The sequence below is a fragment of the Vipera ursinii genome, assembly GCF_947247035.1.
Source record: "Vipera ursinii genome assembly, chromosome: 1".
Taxonomy (NCBI): Eukaryota; Metazoa; Chordata; class Lepidosauria; order Squamata; family Viperidae; genus Vipera; species Vipera ursinii.
In genome coordinates this window covers 148,732,321-148,749,903 of record NC_139512.1, presented here as the reverse complement: position 1 = coordinate 148,749,903, position 17,583 = coordinate 148,732,321, and the positions used below count along the sequence as shown (strand labels likewise).

Genomic DNA, 17,583 nt, shown 5'->3' with positions numbered 1-17,583 from the left:
ACCTTTGGACAATACTGAGAAACAGAGATGAGTATCACCCCCTAGAGCAGGGGTAGGGAACCTTGGCTCTTTTATGACTCGTGGACTTCAAATCCCAGAATTCTTGAGTCAGCCATGTTGTCTACCTCTGCCCTAGAGTCAGACACAGCTGGACAGGGGAAACCTTTACCTTTTTTTCTTTACCAATTACTTAATCAACAATTGTCTAGTCAACAAGTGACTTCAGACAGCTGACAAAGAGGATTCAAAACATAAGTTTACAAAGCACTTATCAAACAGGAAAACAATCAACTGACAATATAAACTGCCCTTTTCAGGTTTACTAGCCAATTTTGCTGTGGATAGAAACCAACAGACCAACAGTCCATCTTTAGCCTTTGGCACTGTCCTTAGTGACCCTAACCCCAGGACTAGCAACTCGTCACATAACTAAACCCACTTAGAGACAACAGTCCTAGAATTCCTGGTTGTGGTCATTAAGCAAATCAACCACAGTCATTAAGTGAAACATCATGTGACGGTGACTAATACCCTCTTGCTGGCTTCCACATTGACTTTGTTGGAAGTGGCTGGGAAGATTGCAAATGGTAATCAGATGACCATGGGATGCTCTAAATGCACAATTTCCAAGTGCATGAATTGCAATCACAGGACCTCAGGCAGACATGTCAAACACAAGGCCCGGGGGCCGGATCTGGCCCACAAAGTGATTTCATACAGCCCGCGAAGCCATCCTGGAAACAGTGAGGGAACGGCTCCCACTGCCTTGGCCCTGGCCCTGGCCCAGAGACCCTCCTTCTGCCAGAGACCCTCAGATCTGTCCCACTCCTGCCAAGGCCCCCATAGGCACCCTTGATGTGAACGATGTAGAGCTGGCCATGCCCACCCAGTAGGCCATACGCACTCTAGCCACGCCCACCCAGTAGGCCACACCCACCCGGCCCCTTGAGGGCAACCGCAATGCTGATGCGGCCCTCAATGAAATTGAGTTTGACACCCCTGACCTCAGGCATGCTACAACAGTCATACGTGCAAAGACAAGTTGTAAGTTATTTTTTTCAGTGCCATCAGAACTTTGAACAGTCGCTAAATGAATGGTTGTTAAACAAGGACTACCTGAAATACTTTATAACACTTTAAGCTGCCAGCTATATCTTCCATTATTCAGGATCTTTCCCTCAGACTCCTTCTGATGGTATTTATTAGATCTCCCCCTTTTTGCCAATTCTGTATCTGTTTTTTCTTCTCGAATGAAAACTGTAACTACCTTCTATTCCTAGTGTGAAAAGCAGAAAAGCAAAGTATAGCATTAGAGCACGAGTTGTCCCAAAGGTGCTTTATCACGAGGCAACTATACTTTCTTGTTTTTGTTTGAAGACATTTCGCTTCTCATCCAAGAAGTTTCTTCAGCTCTGACTGGATGGTGGGGAATGGAAGAATTCCCACCACCCAGTCAGAGCTGAAGAAGCTTCTTGGGTGAGAAGTGAAATGTCTCCAAAGAAAAACAAAGTCCAGTTGCCTCCTGAAAAAGCAAATTTGGGATAACTATGATTTGGATGTCTGAGACTCTCCATAGACATTTAGCACAAGAGTTAGTTTGGTTTACTCTCCTCGGCATTTCCTCTAGAATGTACAAGCACGCAATGAAGCACCCACCACCCAAACCAAAGTGACTGCAGTCTTGTCACAGGTATTTTAATGACAGCAAAGATCAATGTGTTTTTTTTTTCCAGTGTAGTATACATTGGTGAAAGCTAGGTGCTGCAAAAACAGGGGAGAAAGAAGATACATGCTTTCAAAATTGTGGATTTGAAGATAAACATGAGCTGGGGAAAAAACACAAAAAACAAAAACCCTTATCAAACAGCCCTGCACCAAATACAAGCCAACTGCTCTCTTGAGAAACTCTCATGTTCATGTAATGTAGCATGTGAAAAAATTATTATGCTTGCCAAGGTTGAGGGAAATAAAAGAAGGGGAAGACAATAGATAAAAGTGGATAGGTACAGTAGGATCAAAGAGATTACTGGAATCTCCTTAAAAGAGCTAGGATTATTACAAGAGACAGGTTGCGTAGATAAGAGTTTCTCTATGCAGTCCACAGGTTGAATTGAGTCCTCTTTTAATTGCTTCTGACTACCTGAATCACTGAATACAGAATCTCTGAATACCACGGAATATATTACTAGTTAGAGCTAAACAGTAATGGCTGCATGACTCAGACAAACACAACCTGCATTTTCCCTCAGAGCCTGAAGTGCAACCTCCTTATTATCCAGGGATAACTATTAATATAACTGGCCCAAAGAGTAAACATACAACTTGTTTAAAAATTCATTAAATCTAGGGATAATTAATTTTAAACATTCATTAATTCAACTCATTTTGGAGAGTTAGAACAATTAATCAGTGGAACAACCTGCCTCCAGAAGCTGTGAATGCTCCAACACTGGAAGTTTTTAAGAAGAGACTGGCCAGCCATTTGTCCAAAATAATATAAGGTGTCCTGCCTGAGCAGGGGGTTGGACTAGATGATCTCCAAGGTCTCTTCCAACTCTATTATTATTACTATTACTACTGTTGTTGTTGTTGTTGTTGTTATTATTAAATTTGGGTACCCAAGATTGTCCAGGCTTGATTTCACTGGCTTAATAATTGAGTTGTGAGATTGGGCTTTTCTAATGTAACTTAGGTTTTTGATTTTTGTTTAAGTTGATATTGAACTTTGGTAGTATATTTGTTTGGTGATTGGGTTTAATTATAAATGCACTACAGAGGTCATTAACTGTGCATTTGTGAATGAGTGAGAGAAAGGAGGGGGGATATTTAGAAGTTTAAAGATTCATTCTTAGTAGCAATTTAGTTATCCAGGTTATACTTTCCATTACCGACTGCATCATAATTAAAATAAGCTTTGCTATATAGTGTTTTTCTATTTTCCTCTTCTCAGTTTTACTTCTGTCTGGAAGCTAGATAGCCAGTTACATATTTTGCTGGAAAACTACTTGCATGCAGGAGGTACAGTAATAAAACGGAAGTTTTATAGTTTTATAAGCAAAAATGATAAAGAATAGCTAATGTTTTTAAAAGTATGCTACAATACAAAATTGTTATTTTAACCTCCAAAGATAATAGCAACAGCAGTGCCAAAACCTGGATGTGATCTTGTTTGGCAGTTTCAGCCCTAATGTGTGCTGCTTCTAAGCATCAGCCTTACTTGTTTCAGATTTTCCATTCAGGTTGATGGAGGCCTCAGCTCCATGACCATATTTTTAAATACTTAGCGTAAACCTTGAAAACACTCTGGAGCCTCCTCATGATGCACCTTTTTGATTGTAAATCTAAAAGGAATTTCCAGACAAGGTGCAACTTGGCTGGATCCTAGTGGAAGATTTCTGGCAACTTTGGACTCTTTCAAATTATTGGAGAGGCATTTTGAGGTAAAAATTCACACGATGACCTTCAGCACAATGTTCACATGTTTTATTCAGCACTACGAATTGTAAATAAACATAACAAATGTTACAGAGTGAGTGCCTGTTCAGATTTTCAAATGATATCTCTTCGTAAGCCCTGCGATATTGGCTAACATACAGTCTACTAACTCAGAAGATTAAGTGACTGCATTCTTGTAATTAAATACAGTTTTTTCAATTAAGTAGCCAAGTTATGTTTTCTGAAGAGACTCAGATTTTTAGTCTTGGGATTTGCTTAGCACAGAGGAGAACATTTTGTCAATGCCAGACACATTAGTCCTATGTGGAGGTTTGAGATTTCGTGGTTGATTCTGACTTTGGAAGCCTGAATTGGAAATGTAGCTGCATTGGATACAGAGATCCAGATGACTGTGAACCTTAATTAAGAGAAGTTCTATTAATCATGAGCAGTTGAGCAGAATCAGATCTTATAGGTGGAATGTAAAAATGTCAGAAATGTCATGGATGGTGTGGTAGAGCCATTATGTTCATGCCCTTTCTTCTACAATTACAGTTTTCAAATTCTTTAAATTGACAGAGTTTGAATGTTTCTGTTTTTTTATCAGATATAATGCTTGCTTCATGAGTGGTTGATTGGTTTTTGATTGATTGATTGGTTTCTATACCATCGTTCTTCTCAGAAGACACAATCTAATGTCCTAGGTAGCAAATAGTGCAATTATTTTTTCTGATGGACCTGCTAGAAGCAGGAAAAGTAACCGATCTAATAACAGAAAGTATATCTGAACCTCTTGTATGTGTATGTGTACACTTTTGAGAGCAAGTGCCCATGTGCCCACAGTAAAAAAATGACAATAAAGGTTATCCCGTCCTGTCCTGTCTTGCCTTGCCTTGCCTTATCTTATAATTTAATCTTACCTTTCCTTGTATGTCATTTGTTATTATGTCATTTTATATGTACATCAACCATATGTGAAAGCTATATGAGAGATAGATCAAACCAAGTAGGTTTACTGTATTTTGCATTCAAAATGGCCTTCATTTGCATCCAGGAAAGATTATATTTGTAGTTTATCCCCAACCTGGTTATTCAGTTTTTCCAATGCTGCACCGTTTGCTGGTATAATTGAATCTATCTATCTTGCTGCTGGTCATTATCTTTTTATTTCTTTCTACCTTTCTCAATGTTATAGATTTTTCAAGAGAGCTAGGTCTTCATATAATATGTCTAAATTTTGATCATTTGAGCCTGTTAATTTGTCCTTTGAATGAGAATTCTGAATTATTTGTTCTGTAAGCCACTGGGTTGTTTGATTTATTTATTTATTTTGCTATCCATGTTATTCCCAGGAGTCTTCTCTAATACTAAATATGAAAACCATCAATTCTCTTTCTGTAGTGTTCATCAAAATCCAACATACACTTCCATTGAGTAGCATAGGAAAAAATATTGCCCATATGAATCTGAACTTTGTAGATGTAGACATATCTGGACTTCTGAATATCTTTTCCAAGGTCATCATTGATATACTACTGGGCACTAGTCTGTGACATATTTCTTACTGCTGGTTACTTTGATGATAGTTGATACTAAAATGCAGAAGTTATTCACTAATTCAGTATCATCCTGGTCAATTCTAAGACTGGTTGTTCCATCAGTTGTCATTAGTTTGGTCTTAGTCCCATTTTTCATTCTTTGACTTTTATTGCTAGAACTTTCAGATGTTTTCCATTTTCGGCTATTAGAGTAGTGTCATCAGCATATTAGTTTAGTTTAGTTTAGTTTTATTGGATTTTTATACCGCCCTTCTCCCGAAGGACTCAGGGCGGTGAACAGGGCATATAATAAAAATACAAAAATACAAAAGTTAAAAAAAGAATTAAATTAATGCCCACAATAAAACAATAGAAATATACAAATAATTAAAACCCTAAAATAACTCCCCATCAGGCCAGGCCAGCTTGTTCGAATAAGTGGGTCTTTAACCCACGCCGGAAGGAGCGGAGATCCGGTGCCATCCGGAGCTCCACTGGCAGTTGATTCCACAGGGCCGGGGCGCCCACAGAGAAGGACCTCCCCCTGGGGGCCACCAGCTGGCATTCTCTGACCGGAGGCACCCTGAGGAGGCCCTCTCTGTGGGAACGCACAGGGCGGAGGGGTGTTGACGCCGGCAGCAGGTGGTCCCCGAGGTATTCTGGACCCATGCCATGTAAGACTTCAGACTTCTTCCAGTCTGAAAATCATACTCATCTTTCTAATAATTCTGTTTCCCTCAATATGTATTTAGCATTTGGGACGTCTTGTCTCATTTTTTTGCTGATCTGCAACCAGTCTGTTTCAGCATATTCCAGTTGAATTGTGATTTCCTGATGTGTATAGGTTTTGTACTAATACAATGAGATATATTGGGATTCCATTTTTCTTCCAGTCTGAAAATCATGCTCATCTTTCTAATAATTCTGCTTCCCTCAATATATATACACCATGTGGAAAGTCTTGTCTCATTTTTTTTGCTGATCTGGAGCCACTCTGTTTCACCATATTCCAACTGAATTGTGATTTCCTGACATGGATAGGTTTTGTATGAATACAATGAGATCTAGTGGGATTCCATTCTTCTTTCAGTCTGAAAATCATGCTCATCTTTCTAACAATTCTGCTTCCCTCAATATATGTTCAGCATGTGGGATGTCTTGTCTCATTTTTTGCTGATCTGCAGCCAGTCTGTTTCATCATATTCCAGTTGAACTGTGATTTCCTGACGTGTATAGGTTTTGTACGAATACAATGTGATCTACTGGGATTTCTTTTTGCTAAGGACATTCCCCAGCTTGATATGGTTGATACAATTTATTACTTTCTATAATCAGTGGAGCACATGTTTACTTCTTTTTGGTATTCTTTGGCTTTCTTAATTATCCAGGATGTGTCAACAATAATGTCTAGTGTTTCTTTGTCTTTTCTAAAATTAGTTTTAACATTTGGAATTTTGTCTTTCTGCATACAATTTTAATCTACATTGGATGTAGATTAGATTAATATTATTTTATAATAGTACTAAGTACTATTTTACTAGCATGTCAAATTAAAGATATTGTACAATAGCTGCACTCTCTATTAAGTCTTCTTTCTTTGCTATTGGCATGTAGATTGACCTATTCCAATCTGTTCATCAGATTGTGTTGTTTGATGACATAGTTTAGTTAGAAACCTTGTAAAGTCTTCTGTTGCTTGCCATATGTTTTTCAGATATTCCATCATTCCTGTAGTCTCCTCATTTGGTAATGATCAGAGTGCTGATTTAATGTACTCTTCTAATACTAGAGATTCCTGCAAGTAGGAAATATTTTTTTTAGGTATCAGTGATGTTGACATCTCTATTGTACATAATTTAAGTAAGTTTCTACCATCTTACTTTGATTTTCCTTGAATCAGTTACTATCTGTCCATTGTGACGTTTAGAGTACCAGCTCAAGTTTGGATCGCCTTCTGAGTTCAGAGATCTTTTGGAAGACTTTCCTTGTTTTTCTTTCTCTGTTTCTATGTCCAGTGTCCTTTCAAATGTCATTGTAATACCTATTACAGTAGCTTTCTTAGTTCCCTCCTGATATCTTTATCTTTCATGGCTTTGGCTTCTCTTCTCTTCTCTTCTCTTCTCTTCTCTTCTCTTCTCTTCTCTTCTCTTCTCTTCTCTTCTCTTCTCTTCTCTTCTCTTCTCTTCTCTTCTCTTCTCTTCTCTTCCCTTCCCTTCCCTTCCCTTCCCTTCCCTTCCCTTCCCTCACCTTATCTTGACTTGGAACTTGTACAAGTGAAGTTCATGGTTTGTTTCACACTCAGCCCTTGGTCATGTCTTTGCTTTATAAATGAATTTGTTCAGGTTTTTCTTAAGATGGTGCAGAATACAGACACAAAGACTGCATTTGTTTTTCCCACAGAAAAATTATACAAAATTGAACGTTTATTCTAAAGTTTATTAATCCCTGCTTATCTTGGTGTAGAATGCTAGAAAGAATTTGTTCTGTTTCTTTTTTAGCTTTTTCATTTTCTTTTTTTGAATAGTGTGTAAATGTGATTTATCTCTATGTGTATATTGACGGCTGAAGTGTCTGGGTGCCAAACATCCAGGAGTTCTCTAGCATTTTTCAATTTAGCTTACGCTAGGATGCTTACAGTTTACCAATTGAAACTATGGTTGAGTCTGTCCACGTGTTGTGAGATAAAGGAATTTTATCATGTCTTGGTATTCATGGATGTGTTCTGCCAATCTTCTGCTTGTCTGTCCTACACAGTGGTTGTTACAGTCCTTACAATTTCTACAATCTCTATGTTGTAGATAACTCCTGTTTTTTTTTCTTTTGCGGCTACTGGATCTTTTGATTTAGTTAAGATGTTTTGCAGGACTTTAGTTAGTGTGCTATGGTGATGCCACTCCACAGTTCAACTCTGTACTACATATATTCTCTTCTATAGAACAGGTTGTAATAGTCTGATAGTTGTTTCTGAGATGTTTCTAATATTTGGTAGAGCTATCCTTTGCATAGTTTGTGTTGGTTGTGCTGTTGTGGGTTGAGAGGTTTGAAGACATTGTTAGCAATGAAGAAATCATTGGATTAGTAGAAATTGAGAAGTTGACCTGCTTTATTTCAATTTCCTAGGCCAGGGGTAGGCAACCTGGGCTCTTTTATGACTCATGGACTTCAACTCCCAGAATTTCTGAGTCAGTATAGCTGACTCAGGAATTCTGGGAGTTGAAGTCCATGAGTCATAAAAGAGCCGAGGATGCCTACCCCTGGCCTAGGCCTTTATAGTTGAACTATGGTTTCCTCCTTAATATTTTCAACTTTGGCATCCCAGTCTCCAGCAACAAACAGCACACCTTGCTTGCATGGGCTGTCAATTTCAGATTGAATGTGACTTAAAACTCATCAGCTTTTGGGACACAGCTCATTTAACAACTGTCTTACTTAGCAATGGAAATGTTGGGGTCCATTGTGGTTGTAAAGCGAGGACTACCGGTACTGTTGCTGCCTTAAAGAGGTTTCCTTCCTGCTTTAGCTAGGCAGCTGTGATGACCTTCACACCTAGAATCTATGGCGGCGCAGTGGTTAGAATGCAGTATTGCAGGCTAATTCAGTTCAATGCAAGGAGTTCAATCCTGAATGGCTCAAGCTTGACTCAGCCTTCCATCCTTCTGAGGCTGGTAAAATGAGGACCCAGATTGTTGGGGGCAATAGGCTGACTCTAAAAACTGCCTAGAGGGGCTATAAAGCACTATGAAGCGCTTTAAAAATCTATTGCTATTGCTATAGTGCCCCTGTGAGGATAAAATACTCTGCTTTCTTCACTCCCTAATTCCAGAACACACACTACCATGAGAAAGCAGCTTAGCAAGAGTTGGGGAATGTCCGTAGGAGTGGGTGATCAAAAAGGCTAAAAGGTTAGTCACAACTGTGCGGTCTAAACCCACCATTTTTTAAATATATTTGTGCAGGGTATGTAAAGTGGGGCAGGTGGTGGCTGTCTGGAGTAGTAGGGAAACATCAGATATTTGGAAACATGTTCTCCCAAAGTGAATTGTGCTGTATTCACACAAGTGAGTTGGGGCAAACTTCCCAAACGTGAGCAAATAGAAATTTTGGGGTTGCTGACTGAACACGGTGATTGTCTCAATTTTTCCGAAGGTGCTGTTGTGGCGTGCCCAGCAAGAGGAGGCTGCCCGGCTGGAAGCTGCTATCGCCGCCCGAAGAAAGGAAGAAGAAGATGAAAAGGAGAAGTTTCGGAAAGAGAAAGAATTGCTTCAAAGAGCTGAGGATAAACAAAAAGTATGCAATCTCTGTCTGGGTGTTTGTGTGTCCACGCATGCACGCTTTAAATGCTTTAATATATTTAAAACGTTAATTGATCTGGATACTTTATACCCTTGTAAGCAGTCTTAAGGATTATTACAGAGATTAATGAGTGCTTAGTGGATATCAGCCAGGCCAGTATATTTTGCAGCTTTGAAAACTCTGACTTTTTCACAGCCACGTTAAGTCTCCCCGCCCCGCTTTTTTTTTCCATCGGGGAAAAAAAAGCCCTTATTATGAAGAGCACGCTTTCAGGCATATGCCTACTGTACTCTCTCTCACACAGAGAGAGAGAGCAGAGAGAGCAGAGATAGCAGAGAAGCCAGCAAGAGGCAGATTTTTGCTGTCAAGAGCAACAGTGGCAAAGACCAGAATGGTTTGCAATGCAGCAGGCAAGGTATGCTGCAATGCACCAAATAAGCTTCCCCCGGGTAATGCCTGCACAAAGCAAATGTAGCATGGCAGAGACCGCTTCAGGGAACAGCGGGCCTGATGCCCAGTACCAGGGGTAGGGGCAAATGCCTGAAGTGGGTCTCAGGAAGCCTGTTTGCATTAGCCTTCCTTTTTCTGATCATTTGAGAAGCAGAATGCAAAAGGCAAGTGATCAGCAGTCCCGGGGGGGGGAATGAAAAGGAGGATTGTTGAAATTACAGCATGTATTATATTGCTCCTCTGAATGCCATTATGACAATGGGAGCTATTAAGCGAAATTATTATTATTTTTCCTTTACTAAACCTCATCTACATTTTAAGGGTCAGTTGACTTGTTTAAAAGCAGCCTTTCAGAACAGGATTCCCAGGCTCTCATAATACAGTTCAGTGTTTTTCTTGCTCAATAAGTTATAAAAATAAAATCAGGTAAAGTGTAAGCTTTATTTTATGTGACTTATTCTTTTTTGTTTTCCTTTGAGAGGGTGAAGGTTGACTGTAAATAATCCTTTTTAGAAGGAGTGCCTTTATCACTTTTTCAAGGTTCACTGAAATAAATATGATTAGTGGATGCAAAGAATTTCTTCCTTCACAAATGAATTCACTGGTAAAGAGAAAAGCAATCATATGTCTATTTGGAACAAAAAAATGGTACTCCATCCCAGAAAAATCCAGCATTTGTTCTTATTAAACATTAAAACCAGATTTTTCAGAAAAGGAGAAAAGAATGGTAATAAGAAAATCTCCTGACTACAATTTTATTATCATTTCTAAAACTACCTTTATAGAGATATTGCACATATTCAGAATTAGGAGAATAATTTTTGCTTTCCTAGCTTGAATCCCAGTATATGTGGAAGCATTTTTTAAATGCACATTGGCGCTTTTCTGTTTTGGCTGATTTGTTTTTCCCCTGAAACCTTAGTTTTTAAAATCGCTTCATAGACAGTTTAGATTTCTCCAAATATATCTAAGAGATATTTTTTGATGGCGAATGAGGTTGTTTTTTACAGATATGGTGTTAATATAATATAATATAATATAATATAATATAATAATATAATATAATATAATATAATATAATATAATATAATATAATATAATATAATAATATAATATAATATAATATAATATAATATAATATAATATAATATAATATAATATAATATAATATAATTAATATAATATAATAATATAATATAATATAATATAATATAATATAATAATATAATATAATATAATATAATATAATATAATAATATAATATAATATAATATAATATAATATAATATAATATAATATAATATAATATAATATAATATAATATAATATAATATAATATAATATAATATAATATAATATAATATAATATAATGTTCTATTATAGATGATATAGTATAATATAATGTTCTATTATAGATGATATAGTATAATATAAATTTTGTAAATAAATAATTAATTGAGCTCTGTATATGAAGTGTTCTTACTGCTTTTCTAGCTTGCTCAGATTAGCAAGTTTTTTATTCGTATTTTGTTCATGTGGCTATGAAGTGAACAAGATTTAAGCTTGACCAACATATTCCTTGGGAATCCTGGTGGTAGTGCAAAACCTTCAAAGTGTCAAGTGTTGGCCACAGGACCTCCCATAAATTATACATAATCTAAGATTATTAATTAATAGCTACAATCTCACAAAAATGACAAATTCCTCTTGCTATGTATTGATGTAAATTACTTGGAAACCATTATTAATAGTTAACTGCTGTGTCTGTTTAAACTCCAGACTGCTTGTCTCCAGAATTGTTAGCTTGTGTTTTGAGCGGGAAATACTGCTTTAATTCCATTGACCGTTGCCTATCGGTGGTCCATATAAATAGAAGTTAAGCAGCAGTTTGTGCTGCTTCCGTGTTAACTTAATAAACGTGTTGTTGGTTTTCACCACTGCCTCGTCAATGCCTCACCGATCCCAATACTTATCTGTGGCGACAAAGGTGGGATGTGCTGCTAAGGAAGAGAGTGCCAAAAGTCACTAGGAGTAAGACCAGGTATCAGCAGCCTGGTAGGAACCACGTTCCCCCCTCTACCTGCCAGCAAGCCACACTGGAGGCAACCCCATCCTAAGGGACCCATCCCTAGGATTAACACAGAAGCCCTTAGCAGCACAAGGCATTGAGAGGTCAGTAACAGCTAACCATGGCCAAGGTCGGCAAGCTGTCAGAGATTGGCGTGTCACATCCTGAGAGGTGGAGCTCGTACGTTTCATGAGTTGAGAACTATCTGCGGGCTAACCAAGTTAGCGAAGATGGCTTAAAGGCCACAACGCTAGTGTGTGTGTGTGGCCAGGCGACGTTCGATATAGCTGAAAACCTAGTTGCTCCAGCTACACTAGAGTCAGTTGCCTACTCCGAGCTCAAGAAAAAGCTCAAGGAACATTTCAAGCCAAAGCTCTCCGTCATTGCATGGAGACACGCGTTCGAGCAAAGGGAGCAGCAACCAGGAGAGTCTGCTGCCAAATTTATAGGCGCGCTACAACAGGCATCCCGGCTCTGCAACTTCACAGACCTCGAAGAGAGACTGAGAGACTGTTTGGTATGCAGGTAGAGGAACAGGGACTTTCAGCAGAAGCTGTTTGCGAAGGAAACCTTGATGTTCCAAGACACCCTGAAAGAGATAATGGCCGAAGAAGCTGGCAGGGGAGCCATCAAAGCCTTACGGCCCTCCAAGAACACTCCCAGCCCAGAAACTGTCCACCATGAGGACACAGAAAGAGCCGATGACCCTGACAGGGACAATGAAATTGACTGGCTGCGGAAGTTGCCAGAAAGAGGGCAGCAGCCATTTGAGAAGGCAGTTCCCTTCATTCGATGTGTGGGCTGTGGAGGCAGACACAGGCGTTTGGAGTGCAGGTTCTGTACAGCAATGTGCCGGGCATGTGGCAAACAAGGCCACATCGCCGCCGTCTGTAAAGGTCACCAGAGGGATGTTCCACAAGAAGAATTTCTCAGGAAAGGTACAGGGCCCCCAGGGCAGAACAGAGATGGCTATTGCTCCAGTAAAAGGAGCGTCTTTAGAATAGGTGCCCATCGCCCCCTTAAAGAAAAGCTTAGGCTTAAAGTTAAGCTTCAAGGAATTCCCTGTCACATGGAACTGGACACAGGGTCAGCCCTGTCCATAATTTCTCAAAGAACGTTTAACAACATTTGCAACTGCAGCAGCAAAAGAGTTAAACACAAGCTGTCAAATTTGCTGTAAACGGATTTCCAAAATTCCTGTGTAGCAGTTAAGGGAGAAGCTAAGCTCAAAGTACAATTCAAAGAGTTTGAGGGTCCCCTTGACGTTGTGGTAGTCAAAGGCCACTGCACAAACCTCATCAGCTTAGACTGGTTTGATGCCCTGGGCATCCATGTGACTGGCATTAACAGAATGCAAGCAGCGGACCTGTTGGCAGTTTGCCAGGAATTTGCTGATGTTTTCAGCCCTAGCTTAAGCAAGTAAAAGGGACCTCCAATTGCCCTCCACCTTGATCCAACTGTAACCCCAATCAGGATCAAGCCTTGCAGAGTGCCTTTTGCTCTCAAACCAAAAATCGATGCAGAGCTGGACAAGCTGGTGCAACAAGGCGTGTTGCAGCCAGTAAATAGCAGTGTGTGGGAGACCCCCCATTGTTACACCACTTAAAGCCAACGGTGAGGTACGCATATGCACGGATTATAAGTGCACTATAAATAGAACACTTTAACAACATACATATCTGGTGCTTGTAGTCAGCCATATTCTGGCATCACTACAGGGAGGTCGCGTATTCGCCAAAGTGGCTTTGGCACAAGCGTACCAGCAACTGCCCGTGGATGATGCCACGGCAGAAGCTCAGACCATAGTAACCCACAGGGGTGCTTTCAGGGTTTGGTGCCTGCAGTTCGTGGTCAGTGTAGCCCCAGACTGCTTGTCTCCAGAATTGTTAGCTTGTGTTTTGAGTGGGAAAAACTGCTTTAATTCCATTGGCTGCTGCTTATTGGTGGTCCATATAAATAGAAGTTAAGTGGCAGTTCGTGCTGCTTCCGTGTTAACTTCATAAACGTGTTGTTGCTTTTCACCACCGCCTCGTCAATGCCTCACCGATCCCAATACTTAATACCTCTCATCTTGGCAATGAGGTTGTCATATTTCACAAGATTTTGGTAATCCTATAAGATTTCAGTTATTTTCTATGTCTGATGGTCCCCACATTAGAAAAAGACTATTATTTATAATTTCAGATATTCCAAGATCTTGTAGTAGGCAACACTCCTTACTGTTTGTTTTATAGCAGTCAAAGAGAAGCCATTTGTTTAAAATCTTCCAGATTGCTTAGATTGCTTTCTAGTACATTTGTAACTAGAAACAGTTGTAGTTAACATTAAGGCTGTCCATGCTTTGAAAATAATTCAGAAAAGGTCCGTTGAAAAGTATGTGCATATAGCGTCTCTTTAAAGTATTAATGTCTTCTTTTTCAGACTTCTGTACAAACCTAGATAATAATGTGATTGATTTAATGAGTTGCATAAAGATCCAGCTGCTCAAATTGTTGATGTCCTAAAGCAATCACAGATTTGTTTTCAATCTTATACAGAAACCTGAAAAAAAGACGTGACTGCTTTAAAAAGGTGCTGCACCTAGTCATTCCAAAGCATCTCTTCTGAATAATTTTAGAAGTCTAACTGGCTCAGCAAATATCTTATAGAGGGACTTTATGCTTATGTCTGTATTATTGGTAAGTTCTGGAGTTCCACATTTAAGATTATGCATACCACATTAATACATATCATTATGATCAGTATTATAATGCTACAGCATGAAACATAATTTTTCTAACTGTTTTATAGGTTTCCCATTCTGCCTTGATCAATATAGGCTTTGACACTATGAAAGCAGTTGTCATACAAAATAAATTGCTTCAACAACCTATAGCCCAAATAGCCAGACTGAATTTGATTAGTTTGAACCCAGAGAGCGTATAGGTGTAGACAATGCAGAGTAGATACTATCAGCCTTCAGACAGTAACTCTACTCAAAAATTCCAGACTGGAAGGGTCCCTCACCTTTTAAAATATATAAATAATCTGGAATCCTAGCAGGGGATCAAATTCAATATTATTTTTACTTTTTACTGAGTCACCAGCTTTTAGCAGATCATACGAAATTATAATAAAAAACCCACTCAGGTTATATACCAAATGTAACACTTTAGAAAGCCAATGAGACATTATTAAAATGAATAAATCCAATTAAATCCATAAGTACCTTTGCTATACAGAGCCACTACTGTGCTACAATTTAAAGTTAGAGCAAGTATCGGATTTATATTCTGATAATTCCAAAAGTCTGTTGACCGTTGAATGTTTTATGAGAATGATTTATCTCTTAGGCAGTATTATGTATAACAAGGCGATTAATAAAGCAGCACAGATTTTATTATAAGACTTAAAATATGTCCAATGATATTTAGTAGAAGGGTGATTAACTGGAGGATATATAGATTTCTTCTGTTCAATCATATCTGATTCTTGGAGAATGCCTGGACAAGTTGCTGTAATTTTCTTGGCAAAGTTTTCCTTCTTCAAGCTATTGCCTCCTTCCTAGGGCTGAGAGAGAGTGACTAGCCCAAGGTCATCCAGTTGGCTTTGTGCCTGAGCCGGGACTAGAACTCATACTCTCTAGTTTCTGGCCTGATGCCTTAAATAGTACATCAAATCGGCATATACACAAAAACACACACCACGTAACCTGTGACCCTTTGGGTCAATCCTTACCAGATTCCTTAGTGCTTTCAACAGTGACAGAACTTGTAACTGGAAAAGTTGGGATACATTCAGAAATGTGTCTGCATTGAAAATAGCCCAAGTTGAACTGTATAATACAGTCAAAAAACAGCAGAGATATACTATACTATACTATACTATACTATACTATACTATACTATACTATACTATACTATACTATACTATACTATTTCTATACTATAATTAATATAATTAATATAATATAATTAATACAATTCAATAACATTTTGTATTATGTCATAAACTGTTTCATGATATTATTTATAATAAAATATATTGTAAAAATTGTTAAATTGAAATTCCATAGGAATCATGGGTCACAAATTTGGGACAATTTCTGTAAGTTAGCCCATCTGAAGTACTTTAATATATCTAAAATGTTCCTAACTTATGTTTAATTGTTAAGTATTAAATAACCCATTGTGGATAAACATCAGTGTTAGATATTATACTTAAAATTAATATTTAAGAATTGGATAGCCCTGTACTAATAACCATCAGTCTGCTAGAATACCAGTATTTGTGGAAATGATTTTGCCTAAACGTGACTGATAAATTTTTCTTAAAAGTTTTATAATTTCATTTTAAATGAGTTAATTTTTCTGAACAACTGAGCTATAAGCTCTTGAAAACTTAAAATAGATGTTTCCACTCATGTCATTTATGTAAGTTGCTTGAGCTTCCTTTTGAAGCTCTTAGTTCCACTGACTCTTTTGAAATGGACCCATAGAAGACAACTGTTATGAACAGTTTAGATGGGTCTGGAAATCTAATGCAAGAATTCTATTTCAAAATATTGTGCAGAGATCTTAAACCTAATTGGAGATTCATATGCACCAGCGTTGTTTTTTTTTAAAGATCAGTGTTTGCTGCTTTCATCTCCAACCCAGCAGATTTGTAGATACCCATTTAGAGTGAAGATTGCCACCTAGTGTAAGTCTGACTCTGAAAACTCTCAAGAAGAGATACGTAGATAATCTATTGAAGCTTCAGTAAAACGGACAAGATAGTTCTGCTCAGATTTTATAAAGTAACACAATAAAACCAGAAAAAAATTATATCCTTAACTGTCCTGGATACTGAATACATTAATACAAACTCTGTGTGTGGATGTGTATTGTGTTTTTTAAATAAGGCTTTTAATTTTGTTTGTTATAAAAAATGGAACATATTTGGCACTTTAATTTTAACTGAATGATTTGTCTTTCACTCTCTGTCTAGAATAAATATTATAAATCAAGACCTCTGGAAGTAATCACTGTTTTGTTCCTCTTAGGAATGTTACATGCTTATGGTAGATAGAGAGACTGACAGACTTCTAATGAGCTGAAGGTATAATGACAGCTTTTGTTTTCAGGGAAAGAAATAAGAATAGTTTTACAGCCAAATATTTAACCTTTTTAACTATTTCAAATCCCGTTAATTTTTCTAAAACAACCTTTTGTTCTATAGTCATATTTTAGACAATATCTTAGTTTTTGTCTATTTACCTTAAATCCAGAAACTTGTCCATATTGTAAAATTATTTCCATTAAATCCAAAACTGATTGAATTGGTTGACTTAACGTAATAACCAAGTCATCTGCAAATGCCCTCAGTCTATAATCTTGATCTCTAATTTTAATTCCCTGTATTTTCTTTGAATCACGTATTTTAATCAATAATATTTCCAATGTTAAAACAAACAACAATGGTGATAATGGACATCCCTGTCTTGTACCCTTTTCAATTTTACAAGCTTCTGATAGGCTACCATTAATTATTATTTGAGCTGTTTGTTTGTGATATATAAACATGATGTGATAACATATAAAGAAATTCTTAGATTGGAAAAGAATGAATGGCAACTGAAGTCTTTTAATATTTTAAAAGAAGAAAAAATAGTATAAACTTGGTTTCAGTATGGGCAGTTACAGGCTAGATGGAAAGAAGATCAGAAAATTGGTATTTCAATATCAGATGGGAATTTGGTAAAGCAAATTAGAGATCAAAGTCGAGCGCATATAAGAAGGATATATAATGCATTGATAGAAATTGATTCAGAAGCGGAA

General features: G+C 37.8%; 1 protein-coding gene across 1 annotated transcript in view; it reads left to right on the top strand.

The window, feature by feature from the left end:
* Window positions 1-17,583, top strand: part of CCDC148 (coiled-coil domain containing 148) — a gene marked incomplete at both ends in the record, with an annotated part of 130,253 nt that overhangs the window by 87,944 nt on the left and 24,726 nt on the right. The window contains one exon of the mRNA XM_083350458.1: window positions 9,120-9,260. Coding sequence (XP_083206584.1) covers window positions 9,120-9,260 — 141 coding nt within the window. The remainder of the gene's footprint in view (window positions 1-9,119; window positions 9,261-17,583) is intronic.